General features: G+C 52.1%; 1 protein-coding gene across 1 annotated transcript in view; it reads right to left on the bottom strand.

Annotated features, from left to right (window-relative positions):
- Positions 1-5,745: 5,745 nt before the first annotated feature.
- The window catches only part of NOTCH1 (notch 1), a 13,931-nt gene continuing 1,904 nt past the window's right edge, over positions 5,746-17,772 (bottom strand). Inside the window, exons 5-23 of the mRNA XM_010146695.1 lie at positions 17,606-17,722; positions 17,150-17,302; positions 16,496-16,724; positions 16,131-16,332; positions 15,850-16,003; positions 15,437-15,621; positions 15,117-15,249; positions 14,534-14,802; positions 14,327-14,428; positions 13,220-13,791; positions 11,876-12,304; positions 10,940-11,088; positions 10,100-10,316; positions 9,663-9,753; positions 9,238-9,403; positions 8,274-8,569; positions 7,822-7,969; positions 7,614-7,711; positions 5,746-7,155 (exon numbers count right to left, since the gene is read on the bottom strand). Coding sequence (XP_010144997.1) covers positions 5,746-7,155; positions 7,614-7,711; positions 7,822-7,969; positions 8,274-8,569; positions 9,238-9,403; positions 9,663-9,753; positions 10,100-10,316; positions 10,940-11,088; positions 11,876-12,304; positions 13,220-13,791; positions 14,327-14,428; positions 14,534-14,802; positions 15,117-15,249; positions 15,437-15,621; positions 15,850-16,003; positions 16,131-16,332; positions 16,496-16,724; positions 17,150-17,302; positions 17,606-17,722 — 5,120 coding nt within the window. The remainder of the gene's footprint in view (positions 7,156-7,613; positions 7,712-7,821; positions 7,970-8,273; positions 8,570-9,237; positions 9,404-9,662; positions 9,754-10,099; positions 10,317-10,939; positions 11,089-11,875; positions 12,305-13,219; positions 13,792-14,326; positions 14,429-14,533; positions 14,803-15,116; positions 15,250-15,436; positions 15,622-15,849; positions 16,004-16,130; positions 16,333-16,495; positions 16,725-17,149; positions 17,303-17,605; positions 17,723-17,772) is intronic.

Raw genomic sequence — 17,772 nt, 5'->3', positions numbered from 1 at the left:
GGGTCGTGCCGAAGCCTGGGAGACTGCCCTGTGGGTGTCCAAAAGCAGGGACGACGCCCCGGTTTGGCCCTGCCGCACGCAGCCATCCTTGGGACGAGTTACCTTAAGAGCCGATCTCCAGAGAGGCGCATGTTTGCGTGGGGTCGGGTCTGTTGAAGGAGCTCATCGCGTGGTATCAGCTGCGTGTGGGCCTGAAGGGTTTGCTGCACCCGTCTCCCAGCGCCGCGCTGAGGGTCCGTTTCCCGCAAACACGGAGCTCGTAAGGCGGAGGCCCTGCTCGGACATCGAAGGATGTCCCGTGTACAGGCGGTGGCTGATGTCACAGTCTGTAACCAACGACAAGCCTTGAGGGGGGAAATACAAACGACCAAAACCAACTTCTGAAGGGTCATTATCGGCGCAAGAGCTGTTTCTGTGCGCTTGATGGTGAAAGCGGGGCAGTGTCCTCGCAGCTCGGTCCGGGCAGGGGCAGCAGCGCTTTGATGCTGGCGTGCAAACCAGAGGCAGTGCTCTGATTTTTCAAGTGCCTTTCATCTCCCTCTTTTGTAGGAACGTTCTTATAAACCAGCTGTCAAATACAATTTCCTCACACAGGCATGAATTGCAGATAAAGCCCTGCTCCTCCCTTGATATTTCCCCCAGCAGGTGTAATCTGAGGAAATGTGCTTTTTAATTAGCCCAATCAGCTTTTAAAAAATACATATGTATTCTGTTAAATACCATCAACAGTCTACATCTCTATCTATAGCTGTATATTTACATCATATTTCTAGCCCTCTTCTTCTGCACCTATACCCATACATCCAGACTGCAAACACCAACGATGGGCTGTTCTCCTGAAGAGAGACGTTCAATCCCTTTTTACCCTGAAGCTTTCTGACTGATTGGCTGTATTTAGCAAATACAGCCAGTTCTGGGCTTGAGAGTGACCCATGACAGATAAAATGGCTTGCTGGTGGGAAGAGGACTGTGTGTGTCCTTCCCTCCTGCTTCATCAGCTTACTTGGGGTACAGCACAAATGATACTGACCTTTTCCCATTAAATTCTCATAATTTATTCAGCCTGTAGGCTGCCACAAACCCAGCCCTGACACAGGAGCTTGCCATTAAAAGGATCATTCTCTGAGTTTAGAAACAGGGAAAATGGCTAAAGGAGAGTTTCTCTTAGGAGTATCAGTAGTCTGTATCAGATTAGCCAAATCAGACAACCTGACCTTTATTTATTTACTCATTTAGTTGCTGTGATTATTCAATCCCAGCCACATTAACCCATGCATAATTCGAGAGAGGCTACACCTTGGGTGAATTTGGCTCCTTTTGTACATTCTTGAGGGGGTGATTTGAGCTGCAGTAGCAATTCAGCAATCAGGGTTCAAGCAGCTGTTAGCAACTTTCTGAGCAAACACCAATAGCCTGGAGGTAAAAGCAATACAGAGTAGCAATGTCTAAATGTCCCATCTAATTGAGCAGGAATAATGAAAACAAATAATAAAAAAACCCAAGCCCTCCAGCATGTAAACAAATAGTTCACATGCGCCCAATTCCTCATAGCATCAACATACTTGCCATCAGAATCATTTGGTGCTAATCTTGTTTTACACAAACAATTCTGAACCCTTCCCTTGGCATGGGATATAATTTTAGTGCCTTTTTCACCTGGAATGCTAAAACAGCTGTGCTTGCCACGACCCACTCATTCCTCGGCATCTTTTGTTGACATGAGAGCTTGAATTCAGCTCCCAGCATCTTTACCAACATGAGGTAAAGATGAGCTTGTGGTTGGACAATGTGGGTTGGTTAGAGGGCGTTGGGGGAAGGCTTAAATGCTTAAAAACTAAACGCTGTTTCCTTACTCCTCTATTGTTTAGAAAACCTTTTCTGACTTCTAGTTTGAATTACCACATGGGCAATTTTATGGTATGTATTCACATGCCAGTGCCCAGCATCTTTACCAACATGAGGTAAAGATGAGCTTGTGGTTGGACAATGTGGGTTGGTTAGAGGGCGTTGGGGGAAGGCTTAAATGCTTAAAAACTAAACGCTGTTTCCTTACTCCTCTATTGTTTAGAAAACCTTTTCTGACTTCTAGTTTGAATTACCACATGGGCAATTTTATGGTATGTATTCACATGCCAGTGCAGACCTTTTTCTTTCCCTGGTATTTACCCACCTCTTTCCTCGTTCTGTCCCTCTGACCCACCCTCATGGAAAATTACATGCTTTGCAGCCCCTCACTTCTTAAATGAGCCACGTTTAGTTGCCTCTTGCAACGTCCCGCTGTTCTGCACATCCTCATATCCCTTTGTTCTTAATCCATTCCAGGCCAAATTCCCACCTGGACCATGAGTGACCGGAGTGTTGCGCACTAGACCGGATAGGAGAGTCTTCCTAGTGGCACACGTTGCCATGAGCATCCCCGGTCTCACTGGCAGCGTGGAGCCGTGCCGTGCATGCAGCCAGCCGTGGGCACGAGCGCTGGGATGCGGACGTGTGGGAGAAGCCTGGAAGGATGGGCTGCGTGGGAACATGGCTGGATGTTCCCAGCCCTGATTCACGGACAGCACATGTGTGAATCGCCGTGAAGGCAGCCACACTTCATCTAGTGTATCCCAGCAAGACACAACTGGGAGGAAGAGCACGTCTCAGGAACCCTGTCTCCAGGGCGTCCCTTGGGGCGACGAGATCCTCACTGATGAACCACATTTTGCAGGGGGAAGAGGGATTTGTCCTCAGTGAAAATACCCATTTCCATGGAGTTTGCAGGCAGTGCACGCTGGCACATCAGCTCCCTGACCTCTGAAGGTGCTGCATTTCACTGCTGCTGGGATGGCACATAAAATGCCACCGCTACAGCCACCAGCTTCTGACAAGTCGTACAGCAAATGCCTGGTTGCCCCATATCCGTCTGGGGCTGGATAGCGGGTACATGTACACACATGCCCACTCCCTCCCCGGATGAGGAGTGAAAAATGCCAGCACTCCAGGAGCTACCAGGCTTATCTGATTTGAGAGGTCCATGGCTCAGCTATTTATATCCAGTTATGTGGGGACTTCACAGCTGCATTTGGACTACAGATTCTTTGTGGGCAAGAGAAAGAATTAAATTAAATTACCTTAAAAATCTGGAGTGCAAACGTTCCTGCGCGGTGTTCGCGCCCAGAGTGGCCTTAGTGAAACTTTCCCATGGGTGCTGTTGCCCCGTGGCGGTGTCGTCGGATGGCTTCCTGGGTCCTGTCCCTGCAAGCAACCACATCTGAGAGCCCAGCCATATGCTCAGCGCTGCGTGTGAAGGGGGAAGCACTACACATAACTCTCAACACCACTCATGGAGGGCTCTGTTTCCGTAGGCACTATCTAATCAAAAACACATGGCTGGTTTTTTACCCTTTGCCATCTCATCAGCCAGAGAATCACAGAACCACAGACTGGTTTGGGTGGGAAGGGACCTTAAAGATATCCACTCCCACCCCCTGCCATGGGCAGGGACACCTTCCACTAGACCAGGTTGCTCCAAGCCTCATCCAGCCTGGCCTTGGACACTTCACAGTGCCCAAATACTGTACTTCAAACATGCGTGAGTGATGTTCTTGAAAACAACTTTTCAGTGTTTCCCCTTTTATATCCTCACCTAATGGCAGTGGCCTGAGAGCATCCTCAGCCAGGTAAAGGGCTACCTGGGCAGAGCCCCTCCTGCCTTGCTCAAACTAGACGTCTCAAGTCAGTGAGTTTTGCACAAGTTAAGGAGAAAGTTTCATTGTCCAAAGCCCTGCTCTGAGCTTTAACCCAGAGAACAAGACGTTGGGAACGTGCCGGTGCTTTGTGCCAAGAGGCAGCCCCGCAGTACTGAAAGCCAGAGGGTATCGAGGCCAGATTTCAACCAAACCGTAACAAAAACGCTAAGGTCCAGTTTTAGTAAAATCTAGATGCCCAGAAGCATCATTTATTGCAAATCAGTTAACCAAAAAAAATACATCATTTTTGCAAACTACAACTTTGCATGTAGATAACTTTATTACAGAAGATATCTTTTCTTAAACTACACTCTAGTTTATAAAACATAGGAAGATTCAACACCACGTGATGTTTTTATCACTCATATTAGGCATGTCACAATAACAATGGTCTGAAATGTTAACTAAGATGAGTGCTCAGTAAGGCGCTGTGCCTTGAGAAATATCCATTTTATTTGGTGTTCTAATAAAAAGGAACGAGGAAAAGGAACCCTTTTCTTAGGTTTTCATGATTAACCGCTCTCTATTTGCCTGTCCCATACACGTATCTAGTCTGAGGGTGTCTGCTTGCCTTTGCACCCGAGTGAGTGATAGTCCAACACCTCTATAAGGTGATATATCTGATATATTTAAGACTCGCTCATTTAGATTTTTGAAACAAAATCCACCTTTTCTTTAAAAAAACATATTTACAAACATTAAATCTGCCACAGGCTTATACTATATTTTACATGATACACAGAAAGAGTTTACATCAGTATAAAAAAAGATGCTTCACTCCAGACTATCCAAGAACAAAATGTTAACGTTTCACGGCACAGGCTCGGCTGTGCTGTCCTTCGCCCTCCTCTTCAGCCAGTCCAGCATCCCACCAAAGCCGGCAGCGCTTCCCACTGAGCACCCAGCGGATCGCGCTGCCAGAGGAGCCGGACGGGGGCGAGCACTTGGCGGTGGCAGAGTTACAATGCTTTGTAATCTCACTCAGGCTGTCTGCGTTCATCGACACGCCTTCTGCAAAACAGGCAGGCCATCCTTAAAATAAGGATGTGGTTTACAAGTTTATATTGGCATTTATTTCTTAAACAGTTACTCAAATGCAAACACGAAAACAAGAACAAAAAAAACCAGTAAAGATATTCAAAGTAAAATTAAGTCTCCTTTGTGTATGAACTCCGGAGTTACGGGTTTGGTATATACTCCAGAGTTACGGGCTCGCTCTCTTAGAAGTTTGGCAAATACACTTCTTTTTGGTGGGGGATTGTATTCCTGTTTTGTAGGGTTTTTTTTAGCTTAGAATCTGTTCTTACAGGTCTATAATCCTGATTTAGTTTCTTTTGTAGATCATAAAAATGATTTAAATATATATTTTTTTATATATATAAAAACAAGAGAGAACAAAAATTTCTATTATCAAGGCAAATGTACAACTATATAATACTGAAATTTAAACAAAGATTCATGAATGGTACCATAAAACGTCCTCAGATCTAATAGTGAAGGAAACATTTTAAAGTACATTTCAAAAATCCATCCAGACTTAATTTTTTCCCCCTAAGGAGTGGTATTTTTTATCAATTTTTCCTTCCCCTTTTCTTTCTCACTTCTCTTTCTGAGTTGAAAGAGAAGAAAAAATAAATTAATGGCATCTCAGGATCACAAATCGTTGCTTAGAGCTTTACATAAACATTTCCTCTCAAATCCAACACAACGAACCCCCCCAACAAAAGAGAATGTCCTATAAAAACCTAACTTTTTGATTTCTTGAAACACAACTGGTGTCCCACACTGAGTTCTTAACAATAGAACATATAAATAAAAAGGCAGTGTTTTCATGTAAAATAAAAAGTACATAAATAAATACTAGAAAAAAAAGGAATTAATTTGTCTTTTTTTTTTTATAAAAACATATTTAAAAAGGATCCTTTAATAAAAGCATCCAATGTCCTTTTAAAAAAAAGATCTCCCTCAAGCTTCTAACTCCCACTGAGCGCCAGCGTCTCTCAAACACCGTCTTTCACTTGAAGGCTTCGGGGATGTGTCCCATCTGTGACTGCATACTCGTGGGAGGGCTGGAGATGCCCTCGGACCAGTCGGACACGTTGGAGTGAGGAGAAGAGCTGGACCACTGGTCCGGCGACTCCGGAGACGGCGTTAGGAAGGGGTGGTCGGGCACCTGGAGCTGGTGGCTGGGGGTGTTGTCCAAGGGGGAGGAATAACTGTGCTGGGAAGGTGGAGTTAGAAACTGCGTGGTGGTCATGGGCTGGGCGAGGGAGGATGGCAGAGACGTGGGCAGCATCTGGGACTCTTGAGGCAGGATGGTGTGGACCGCCATGGTACTGCTGCTCACCGGTTGCATGTCGGGCTGGCTCAGCTCGGTACCAAGGAAATTTTGGCCGATGTGGCCGCTCGCGTTGGAGCTGGGGTTGTGATGCTGCGGCGGCTGCTGCTGCGGCTGCATGTTTTGCTGCTGGAGCTGCTGGCTCTGCATCAGGTGGGGCTGGGAAGCCAGCCGGGTGCTGGGCATGGCCTGGTAGCTCATCATCTGCGACAAGCTCGTGGTGGGCAAGCCGTTGTGCAGGGAGGTCATCATGCCATGCTGGAGGTTCTGCGTCTGCTGATGTGCCCCTGGTTGCATGTTGCCTCGCATGGGGTTGTACTGGCTCTGGACCATGCCGTTCTGCAGCCTGGAGAGCCAGTCACACTGCCCGTTCAGACCGGCCGCTCCGCCGACGGAGAAATTCATCGGGGCATTGCTCATCACCGTGCTGGGGCTGGAGACGGGGAGGTGGGAGAGACGCGGCGGCACTGAATCAAAGGCCATCCTGCTGGAGTTTGCCATGGCCATATCCTGCTTCCCTGCCATGTTGAGGTGGTTGATGCTCATGTGGGCATCAGGCATGCCTGGCAGATGGTTCAGAGGCATGGAAGGGGACTGCTGAAACGGAGAGGTCATCAGCGGAGGGGAGGCGACATCTGACAGGTAGCCGTGGGGCGACTCCAGGGAGTCCACTGGAGACAACACGCTGGAGTTGTCAAGCAGACATCCTTTTCCATCTTGTGACTTTTTCCTCCGGGCTTTGAGGTCTTTGGCATCTTTGCCGTTGCAGCTCAGGCCCTTGGTACTCGGCTTCCTGGCCTTCTTGCCCTGGACAGCCGGTTTCAGGTTGCTGATGTAGCTGTTGGGGGAGCAGAGCGGTGGGGACAGCGTGGGTGCTCCCAGTGGGCCATTGTGCAGCGGTGGGCTCCGCACCAGGTTGTATTCATCCAGCAGCCTCACGATGTCATGGTGCATGCGCTCCTGGGCGATGTCCCGTGGGAGACGGTCCATGTGGTCCGTGATGTCGCGGTTGGCAAAATGGTCCAGCAGGACCTTGGCGGTTTCGTAGCTCCCTTCTCTGGCTGCGAGGAACAGTGGGGTCTCCTCCTGGAAACCCAGCAAAGGTGGTTAGGTTTAAGCTCACAGATTCTCCTGGCTAACAGTATCCTGAGCTCCACACCCATCCCATGCAGCTGGGTGGCAGGACTGTAATTGGCTCTCCTCTGGTGAGGTTTTGCTGCTGCTGCTGCTTTCTACCCTGCTGAGCCATGTCCTTATACTGCTACCAAACTGGGAACCCTACAAGTGACCCAGAACACGCGAGGACACGGCCACACAACCACTGTATCATACTGCTCATCAAGCATGGCAAAGCCCCTCAGCATCACCCGTAGGACCGTATCCCACGAGGCTTCTTTGAGCTAAATCCAACAGCTTCATTCACAGCAGAACAATCAAATCAGCATCTCAGTGCCACAGTGTTGTATTTTAGGCAAAAATTACCTTTTAACAGACTCCCCACGTGTTTTTTTTTTCTCGCCTATGTCAGCCTAGGAGAGCCTTACCTTATTGTTCTGCATATCCTTGTTGGCACCATTCTTCAGGAGAACTACTGCAGCTTCAACGTTATTCACAGCAGCTGCCCAGTGCAGCGCTGACTTGCCTACAGAGGAAGACCATGAAATACAACATGCATTAGTGAGTGGGAAGAGTAGCAGTAAGCAGCCCTTTCCTTCCACCTCTGAGGGAGCCCGTTTTAGTTGTCTGCAGTACCTAGATCATCCACGGCGTTGACGTCTGCATGGCAGTTGATGAGGTCGTCCAGCATGCCCTCCACAGCCAAGCGAGCGGCCAAGATCAGAGGAGTGGTCCCGTCGTGCATTCGGGCGTCGAGATCGGTTGCCCTGTTCCTAATCAGGATCTGCCAGGGAACAGGAACGTTAGGGACAGGCAGTGGACCCTCCAGGTACCACGGTCTCAAGACCTTCAACCCCCCTTTCCAGAGGCTGGTCCCTCCAGTCCCTGTTCTCGGTGTGGGTGTGCCCATCCGAGCGCAGCCACGGGGCTGCTGCTTTGCTGTGCCATGCCCTGAGACAACAGTTTTCAAGACTTTCACCCCACGCCTTGGCAGGGTGAGCTGCAGACCCCGCATGTGACTGCCTCAACCTGCAGCACCAGTACCTTCCCCAGGAAAACCCAAGACTGGTGGCAAAAGTATCGATTACCTGGAAGACACCTTGGGCATCGGCAGAGACAGCGGCGTGGAGGGGCGTCCTGCCCATGTTATCTTGGATGTTTGCATCGGCACTAGCTTCCAGCAGGCGCTTGGCAGCATCCGAGCGGGAGTACCGGGCAGCCAGGTGAAGAGCCGTCTCGCCGGTGCGGTCAGTCTGGTTGTGCAGGCTGGCGCCTTGGTATATGAAATCGGAGATGACGGCGGGAGCATCGTCTTCCTCCTCACTATTGCCAGTCTCCAGCCCTCCTCCGCTGCAGGAGGCGATCATGAGGGGGGTGAAGCCGTCTGAAAAGCACAGGGGAGCTCGGTGAAAAAAGGTTTTTTACCCTTCAGCAAGATGCGCTGTCTGCAATAGATGCTTATTCTCGTGGGTGCATGAAGACTGAGTTCCTGGCTGGTTCTAAACATCAAACATGAATATCCTTCCTCTGATATGGATCTGAAATTCCTTAGTGGTATCTCACCGCTCACTGCTTTTCCTCTTTCATCTGCTAGCTTGCACACTAACATGTCAAGTAAAATTTATAAGGAAGGTGGAGCACGGTACAGCGCAGCCTTAAATACTTCTATTATTTTAATAGGACAATTTCATAGATGTGGGGAAGACCAAATGTTTGTAATAATTTAAAAGCCTATTAACATTGTTAAAAACCTGAAAAGAAGATTGTGAAACGTGCAGTTTGGTGGGAGGAGAGGAATCTAGGAGTGGCAGAGAGATAAGCTGGGTGTTTTAATAGGTACTTCTTCTGCATTCTCTAATTTCCATCTCAGTGATTAAACAAAAGACGTCTCATGGGAAGCAAAATGTGACAGGGGCCCTCTCTCAATCGTGGCTAGCAGCGACTCCATACCAGCAACAGGGACAGGTAGGGCTGTCTGGGACTGCTCATCTGCAAGGGTAAGGGAGGATGTTGGATGAGCTGACAAGCAGAAGGAAAAGGAATCCACCTTACCGGGACCTCGGACGTTGACATCCATACAGTCCGCATCGATTTCTCCCTGTGGGGGAGTAGGTGCCATGGAGGATATGCGCAGGTCGGCGGCATCCAGGTGCTGCTGGGTCCACTGCCTGTGATCCGTCTGATCGTCCGATTCGGGCAGCATCGCCTGCTCCTCAAACTGAGCAACGACAGCGAGAAGTGAGCACCGAGCGAGCCGCGCAAGTCGGGGTGGGAGGAGGGGGCTGAGCTCGAGCGTGGGAAGCTCTGCAAGTCTCAGAGGTGCATTTGTCACAGGCAGGTTCGCAAAGGAGCTGGAAGCAGTGGGTCTCCGAGGGCCCCCCATCTCTGCCGCTTTCTGCAGAGCTCTGCTCCCTCCATGACAAAACCCAGTGAGTGACTACTTCCAGCACAGAAAGGGAACGTGGCAGTTGGCTTACCCTGAACTTCTTGGTGTCCAAGGTCTCCTCATCACCCCACTCATTTTGGTTGTCATCCATCAGCGTGCCATCCGAAGCATTTTTGAGGGGTCTTTAAAAATACAACCATACAAAAGATTATTAGCTCCCCTGCAGGAACTCTTCTGTGAGGGACTGTGTTTATCTACAGGCACAAACTGAAAGAATCAACGAGGCAATTTCCAGGAGGTTCCCCTCAGGTTGCCCTTCATTTTTGACCAAGTGCGAACGGACCATGAAAACCCTCCTCCAGATGGGAACACTGCTTCCCCCATGCAGAACTTTAAGAAACGTGATTTTTCTCCTCCCCGCTATGCCCATATGATGCACGAGAGAACAAAACTCCAACGTGTTCTTTCAGAACAGCCCCGAGCAGCCCCGCTGCGCTGTTATCACGGGTTAGCAAGCAAATTACTCACTTCAGTCCAACAGAATCCTCCCCGAGTGGTTCTCGTCGCTTCTTCTTGCTTGACTCTGTCACTTTGAAGCCCTCTGGGAACCAAAGCTGCCCATGCTCCCTGCGCCGCTTACGAGACACCAGTACTCCCACTCCAATGAAAGCAAGCAGGATCAGCACAGCCACCACCACGTACATAGGATACAGCTGGGAGTTCCTCGTGGGCTCAGCTGTTTCACCTACAAAACAGTGGGGCACAAAGAGATGCTGAGACATTAAGCTGCATAGCAAACCAGTGACAGAGTGGAAATGAAGGAAAATTAGTTAATAGAGGTACCTAAGTCTGATCTAAATCAGCCCCCCCAAAATAAGGTCATTTTATACGCTATTAATCAGAATTGCAAACTATCGGCAAATTCTCGGCTGCACCAGCCAGCCTGCACCAGGAGACAGCTTCACTTTTTTCTCCTTTAAGGAAAAGGATTAGCAAACTTCAAATCATTGCGCTTGCATTGAGCTGTTAAGACAAAAGGATTTAGGGGGGATTTTCAAGATACAAACTTCAACTCCTTGCATGTCACTGATTGATTGGAGCTGGTTGGGTTTGCTTTTTCTTTTCTTTTCTTTTTTTTTTTTTTGTAACTTTTATAGTGATAATGATTTTGAAATAAACCTGGAATAAGCAAAAATAATAAACCGGTTTTGCAATTTTTTTAAGAACAGACTTAAAGAAAAAAAAAAAAGATGCAAGGTTATTAAAACCAGACTGAGCTCAAACCCAGCCAGCTGACAGATAACGACCCCTGGGTAAGGGTGTAAAGTTCTGGCTGTCTCTCCTCCCCAGCTGACCAGCCCTACTTACTTTTAACAGCTTCTATTTTGTAGGGTATGTTCAGGTTGCCAAGGGAGGCCAAGGCACCCAGGAACGCCGCCACATCGGTTGCACTCTGGAAGCACTGGGAAGACGATTGGATGCACTGGCGGTTATCAATTTCCAAGTAGACGATGGATCTGTGTGAGGGAAGAGTCAGTGAGAAACATGGAGCAATGACCACGCTGAGAAGACAGACGAGTTCCTTTCTCTCCTTTCCCTTCTTAACCCCCCGTCAGTGGGAATTAAAAGGTAGAAACCCATCTCTGCTTCCCTGCAGCCCACGCTCATGGTCTATGGGATGTGCCCCAGTGAGTACCCTGAAATCTAGCTCCTTATCTTCAGGAATGGAAGGGAATCTCTGCTTCACAATGTTTTAAAATTTCCCAGACACTACAGTATCTTAAATAATGGCTGTTTGGGAGCCTTCAGATCTTTTCACATCAGTTTCGTTGCTCTAACTCCTTTGTTTTCGGTGGCTTTTGATTGAGCCCACAGAGAGGGAGAAGGTTAGATCTATATGTTTACACCAAAGATCTCCAAACACAGTTTGCAGTAATTGAGTTTTACAACAAAGCTCTAGAAAGCATTTCCCAGGGAGAAACTGAGGCTTAACTTAATGACTTCCTGAAGTCAGACAGTCGGTCAGGCCAACCTCTGCTTCCAGGTCCCACCCAGCCCAGCCCCGGCTCCCAACAATACACAGGACTCCTTCAATCGTGAGAGTCGGCGCAGCATTGTATCAGGGATTCCTGAGCGATCGCTCGCTTTTCCCACATGAGAGCAAAATCCGGTTTCTATTCACACAGAAAGCACCGTCAAAATACAATTATCTGGCCCACATCCTTCCCGTTATAGCGTGTTACTATTATCAACACAGAAAACAAATGCTGCTCAGTGAAAAAGGAACCCATCGGTCCCCCTTACCCTCTGATGTCCATCTGATCAAGCTCCCTCTTCTGCCTTCTGCCAGCCCGGGAGTAGAGGCTGCTCTTTACTTTGTTGATGACCGCACTAGACATATCTGACCAGTCCTCTGTTGACCTCTTGATGTAATGCTTCTTCAGCTCCTCCTCGTTGCCATAGTAAGGAAAGATCATATACTCCCCCTTGGGGTTCTTCTTGAAGACCACGTTGGTGTGCAGCACGCGGCTCAGCTCCCGCAGAAAGTTGAAGGAGTTGTTCTTCAGGTTCTCTGGAGTGATGAGGACGACCACCACCAGCGTGCCATCGGCAAGCTTCTCTGGCATGTTGTTTGCACAGTCCAGACCATCCCATTCGCACTCGAAATTATTGCAGCCCTGGTCACAGTGACCATCTGAGAAGTGATCTTTGCAGTACTGGTCATACAGAGGGCTGGGCAGAAGAGGAAGAAAGGCAGAAGAACGAATGAGACCGAGTACTGCACATATCGGAGAGGGTGGGAGGCACTGGAACAGATTGCCCAGAGAAGCTGTGGATGCCCCATCCCTGGGAGTGTCCAAGGCCAGGCTGGATGAGGCTTGGAGCAACCTGGTCTGGTGGAAGGTGTCCCTGCCCATGGTGGGGGGGTGGAACTGGGGGGGCTTTAAGGTCCCTTCCAACCCAAACCATCCCACATTTCTCTATTACCTAGCTGCTGAGAAAATAAGTGGACCTCTCTTTTGTACAAATATTCTTCAGCCAGAGAGACACTAAGCCACTAAGACACAGAAGGTGACCGTTCCACGCAGTGCCGGGAAGCATTCACCTCTGCAGGTGAAAGACAGCAGCTTTAAACTGATAAGTTGCAATTTAGATGCCAGAAAAAGGGACAAATTCCTGTGACTCAGAGAAGACATGGGGACACAGAAGAGTTACTCAGACCAGAATCTGTCCAGGAATCTGGGATTAAGTTCCTGCTGTTGCCAAAGACAGTTTTTGTTAAGTGCCTGGATGTTAACATCACTGTGTTTTCTGGTTGGTCTTCCCATCTGGAGTCTCCCTACACTGAAACTCACTGTGTTACCACTGTGAGTTGGAGAATTCACTTCTGTGGCATGATACAGGCAAGGAGGGGGACGGCACCTGGAATGAGCCAAACCCAGAAAGCTTCCAAACTCGGCAAGATCGTGGGGAAAAGTGCAGCTGCTTTAGTTGCAGCCCCAGGGGCAGCAGAACAGAATATAGAGGGTCAACAGGTCTGCACTTAGAGGCTTTAGCAGATGCCACCAGAATGACATCGCAGCTCCTGGATGACCAGCACAGAGGTTCTGGCTTTAAAACAAAAGGCTCAACGAGCAAGTCACTTACTTGCACTGCCCTTCGTACTTCTGGCAGTCGAATCCATCGTAGAGGCAGCCGGCGTTGTTGCACTGCGAGTCGCACTTGCCATCGTTGAAGTACTTCCAGCACTGCAGAGACTGGGAGCAGTTCTTCCAGGGATCATTGAAATTGAGGGAGCAGTCGCCCCCGTCCCAGCCGCAGGCGTGGTTGTTGCATTTCCCATCGCAGATCTTGTTGCCGGCATACCCCGCGCAAACGGCGATCTCGCACTTCTCCTCAATTTTGGGTGGGATGATATCCTGCCCGATCCCACCTTGGAAATCGAAGTCGAGGATGTGGCAGTTGAGGCCGTTGAAGTTGGCAGGGCAGTTGCAGCGGTAGTAGGGGGAAGCATCGCTGAAGAACTCGCAGGTGCCCCCGTTGTAGCAGGGGTTGGACGTGCAGGGGCTGCTGGCCGGGTACTGGCACTCAGGACCCGTGAAGGAGGGTGTGCACATGCACTTGGAGCTCTTGTGGATGGAGATACAGGTGCCACCATTCAGGCAGTGCAGGTTCCCACAGGTGCGGGAGTCGTTCTCGCAGGTGGCACCCACGAATCCCTGGGGAGGGGACAGCAAGGAGGGCGTCAGAACCACCGACGCTCTCCCCCAAGCACCCTGACATGTGTGTGTTCGGGGAAACTCATCACAATGTGGATCAGGACACGGCGCTGGCGCATCCTCTGAAACTAGGGATGGGCTAGAATGATCCAGAATGTAAACCCCGCTAGAGCATCCCCCTCAAAATGAAGGGAGCTCTTCTCCACAGCTGCCCGCTCCACCTTCACGTGGTGGAAATAATGGTCAACCAGGCAGGAATCTGTCCTACAGAAATGTGCGTTGCAGTTGCAGGGCTGAGCCACCTCCCTCTCCCTGACTCTAACCCTGTCTCCTTGCACGTGAGGAGGGTGGGATACACCTCCCTCCAGCGAGCACCCACAGCAAAGCACCCTCCCCTCCACTCTCACCCAGCTATCGCAGCCGGGGAAGCCTCAGGGGCTCAGCTGGCCCCTTGACTGTCCCTCCGTGCAGGGGGATGACGCGCAGGGCCCGCGCAACATCCCGTGTCCCCAGCTGCAGAGGGGCAGGTACCTACCGGGGGGCATTTGCAGATGAAGCCACGGCCAGTGTTGCTGGCGACCGCGCACGTTCCGCCGTTCCTGCAGGGTTTGCCTTTACAGCCGTCCACCACGGTGTGTCGCAGCGACGGCCTGCCGAGGGAGAGGAGGGCGTAAGGAGCAGAGGAAGGTGTGCGAGATGCTTTGGGGGGACTGGGGGCTGCAGGGCTGGGCGCTGGGGGGACACAGCGCTCACCTGCATAGCCAGGTCGGCACTCGCATTTGTAGTCATTGACCCGCTGCACGCAGTTCTGGGTGCCGCGGGCGTCGCAGGGGTTGGACAGGCACTCGTTGACGTCTCCCTCGCAGCGCTCCCCTACAAAGCCAGGGGGGCAGATGCAGCTGTAGCCACCTACCCGATCCGTGCACTTGCCATTGTTAAAGCACTTGGGCCCCAGGGTGACAGGATCAAAGAAAGGGCTGCAGTCATCCACATTGATCTCACAGTGCACCCCTAGAGAAATGGGGGAACAACCCACACAACTCATCAAACAGTATCGGGGTGCCCGGTGGTCCCTCGTGTGAACCTTCCCTGCAAAGGGGCTGAGCCTGGCCAATTCAATGGCCATCTGAGCCGCCGCACTGGCAGGAGGCACGCGGCGCCGCGCGGCTCGCCTCCAAGGTTGCGTGGCCTTGATGGCTAAGCTTGCCCGCCCACACAAACCTCTACCGCGGCGTTTGCTTCTGCTAGCCCGAGCAGCTAATGAGCAGATACCGAGGATATCCGTACTCAGCCCACTAATGCCCCAGCCTGGGGAATTAATTTACCTTGAGTTCCTCTGGGGCAGGAGCATTTGTAGGTATTGATGAGATCGATGCAGGTTCCTCCATTCTGGCACGGGTGGGACAAGCACTCATTGATCTCCTCTGAGCAGTTAACTCCATGATAACCAGCCACACACTACAAGGAAGGAAGAGGGGAGCTATCAGAGAGGCTCACTCAATTCCCACATGGCACAGGAGCGCCCCAGCCTTCGCCTCGGTAAAGGGGCACCGAGCCAGCCTGAAGCTGGGGCAGCTCCTCGGGCAGCAGAAAGGCAGTAACCGGTGCTTTCTCCCCAAGCAGCTCTGCTCCCAGCGGCACCCACCTCGCAGGAGTAGCCTCCCAGGTAGTCCGTGCAGGTGGCTCCGTTCTGGCAGGGGTTGGGGGAGCACTCGTCCACCTGCTCCTCGCAGTAGCTGCCGGTGTATCCAGCCTGGCAGCGGCAGAAGTGAGTGTTGCCGGTGTCCACGCAGAGCCCTGAATTCCTGCAGAGATGTGCTACATCGATACCTGCCAGGGAGAGCAGAGTGAGATGGAGGGACCTTGGTGACGCTCCGCGCACTGCAGGGCCACCTCATGTCCCATGGGGATCGCAGCCAGGACCGCAGCAATCCTTGAGACCGCTCTGGTTGTGCCAAAGACCCCCACCAAGAGAACCGAGCGTGTCCCTGCTCACAGCCCAGCACGGGGGGCACCTGGGGACCCCACCCTTGCCCTGTACACATGGCAGGGACCTACCTTGCTGCTTAGCAGCCACCTCGCAGGAGACGCTGGGGACATCACAGTACAGCCCCGTCCACCCGCTGTTACACTCGCAGCGGTACAGGTTGTTGGTCTGCCAGCACTTGCCTCCGTTTTTACAGGGAGCGGAATCGCACCAACGCACCAGGTTCTTGGGGGGAGCAGAGCAAGAGATGGGGATCAGGACCCAGCAGAGCTTCTGCAGTGACCCCCTTCCAAATCCCCACAGCCAGCATGCACGGGCAGACACAGGGGTCGGCAGCCCAAGGCTCTTTTACCTGGCAGTTGAGGCCAGTGTATCCTTGGGGACAAGTGCACTTGTACATCCCGTAGCTGTCCTGACACGTGCCCCCATTCAGGCAGGGCTTGGAGTCACACTCGTTAATGTCATGCTCACAGTAGCTGCCCGTGAAGCCAGGGGGGCAGACGCAGGTGAAGGTGTTGATGCCATCCACGCAGGTCCCACTGTTGAAGCAGGAGCTGGGAACACAGATATCACATCCCGGTGAGTCGCTGCTGGAGGCGCTCCATGCCAAAGCCCCCCCAAACTGGCCGAGGGCTGCGGGGCAGAGCAGAGACCCCAGTCCCTTGCTCCATCCCTGACGAAGGCCGTGCCCGGGGCGGGAGCAGCAGCGGGCTGTACCTCTCCGTGCAGTCAGGCGTGTTGTTCTCGCAGTGGATGCCGCTGAAGCCGGAGGGGCAGGTGCAGGTGTAGCTGTTGACGCAGTCGGTGCAGTTGGCTCCGTTCTTGCAGGGGTTGCTGGCACACTCGTTGATGTCCTCCTCGCACTTGGGCCCACGGAAACCAGCCAGGCACTCGCAGAAGAACGTGCCAATGCCATCGGAGCAGGAGCCACCGTTGTGGCATGGATCTGGAGAGGAGGCACGTGAAGATGTAATGGGTCCAGCCCTGATGCAGCAGCCCCACCTCAGAGCTACCCCACAGCATTCTCCCTACACACGTCTGCGCAGTGGGATGGGGCAGGGCCCACAGCCCAGGCAGAGGGACCCCCAGCTTCAGGACTGGGCACAAGGAGGGCACATGGGACACACGCTCACTGCCCTGTCACTCTCCCCCCTCCCAGCCTCCTTCCCGCCCACTCCCCTTTAGGCTTGGACTAACGCAGCTCAACTGGGATGTGCTGGAGGTGGCCCAAAATCCCAAGCGGGACAAAAGCCAAAGAAGTGCAGGGCTCCCCAGTGCGCATGGAGGAGGGTCCCAGCCCCAGGAAGGGGAATGAGGCCGTCAGCTCAGGGCCAGGCTGAGCACGGCCCATGGAGCGGCTCCTGCTCTTACTGGGCTTGCAGTCGTCGATGTCGGTGTCGCAGTTGCGGCCGGTGAAGCCGGTCCTGCAGGCACAGCGGTAGCTCCCGTTGGTGTTCTGGCACGTGGCCCCGTTGCGGCAGGGGTTCTTCACGCACTCGTTGATGTCGATCTCGCAGGTCTGGCCTGTGGGGCAGAGCGGGACAGGGACCACGCGGGTTGGAGGTGCTGGTGGAAGCTCCGGAGATGATGATGACGTTTTGCTCACACCAGCAAACCGCCTTCACCGAGGGATGAGGGTGATGGCCACATCCTGTCCCCCGGGCTGAGCCGTGGGGCAGGTCAGACCCTCCCCAAGGCCAGGCACCGTGCAGAGCTGCTCCCTCCAGCCACGTGCCTGCTGCTCCCCGGCCACGCTCCCTCCCCTCCGTCTTTCACTCCCAGAGGAGAGCGGGGTGTGCTGAACCCCCTGACGGGCCATGCCCCTACCTTGCCAGCCCGAGGGGCAACTGCAGGAGAAGCTCTTGTAATCTTCCGACTCCCGGCACTCGCCGCCGTTCTTGCAGGGGCTGCCAGCGCAGGGGGCCAGCACGTCCTCACAGGTGGCTTATGACCAGACACAAGCACCCCCTGAAACCCCCACTGAAACAACGCGA

The sequence above is a fragment of the Eurypyga helias genome, unplaced genomic scaffold (genome assembly GCF_000690775.1).
Source record: "Eurypyga helias isolate BGI_N326 unplaced genomic scaffold, ASM69077v1 scaffold10422, whole genome shotgun sequence".
Taxonomy (NCBI): domain Eukaryota; kingdom Metazoa; phylum Chordata; class Aves; order Eurypygiformes; family Eurypygidae; genus Eurypyga; species Eurypyga helias.
This window is presented reverse-complemented; position numbering and strand designations above follow the sequence as displayed.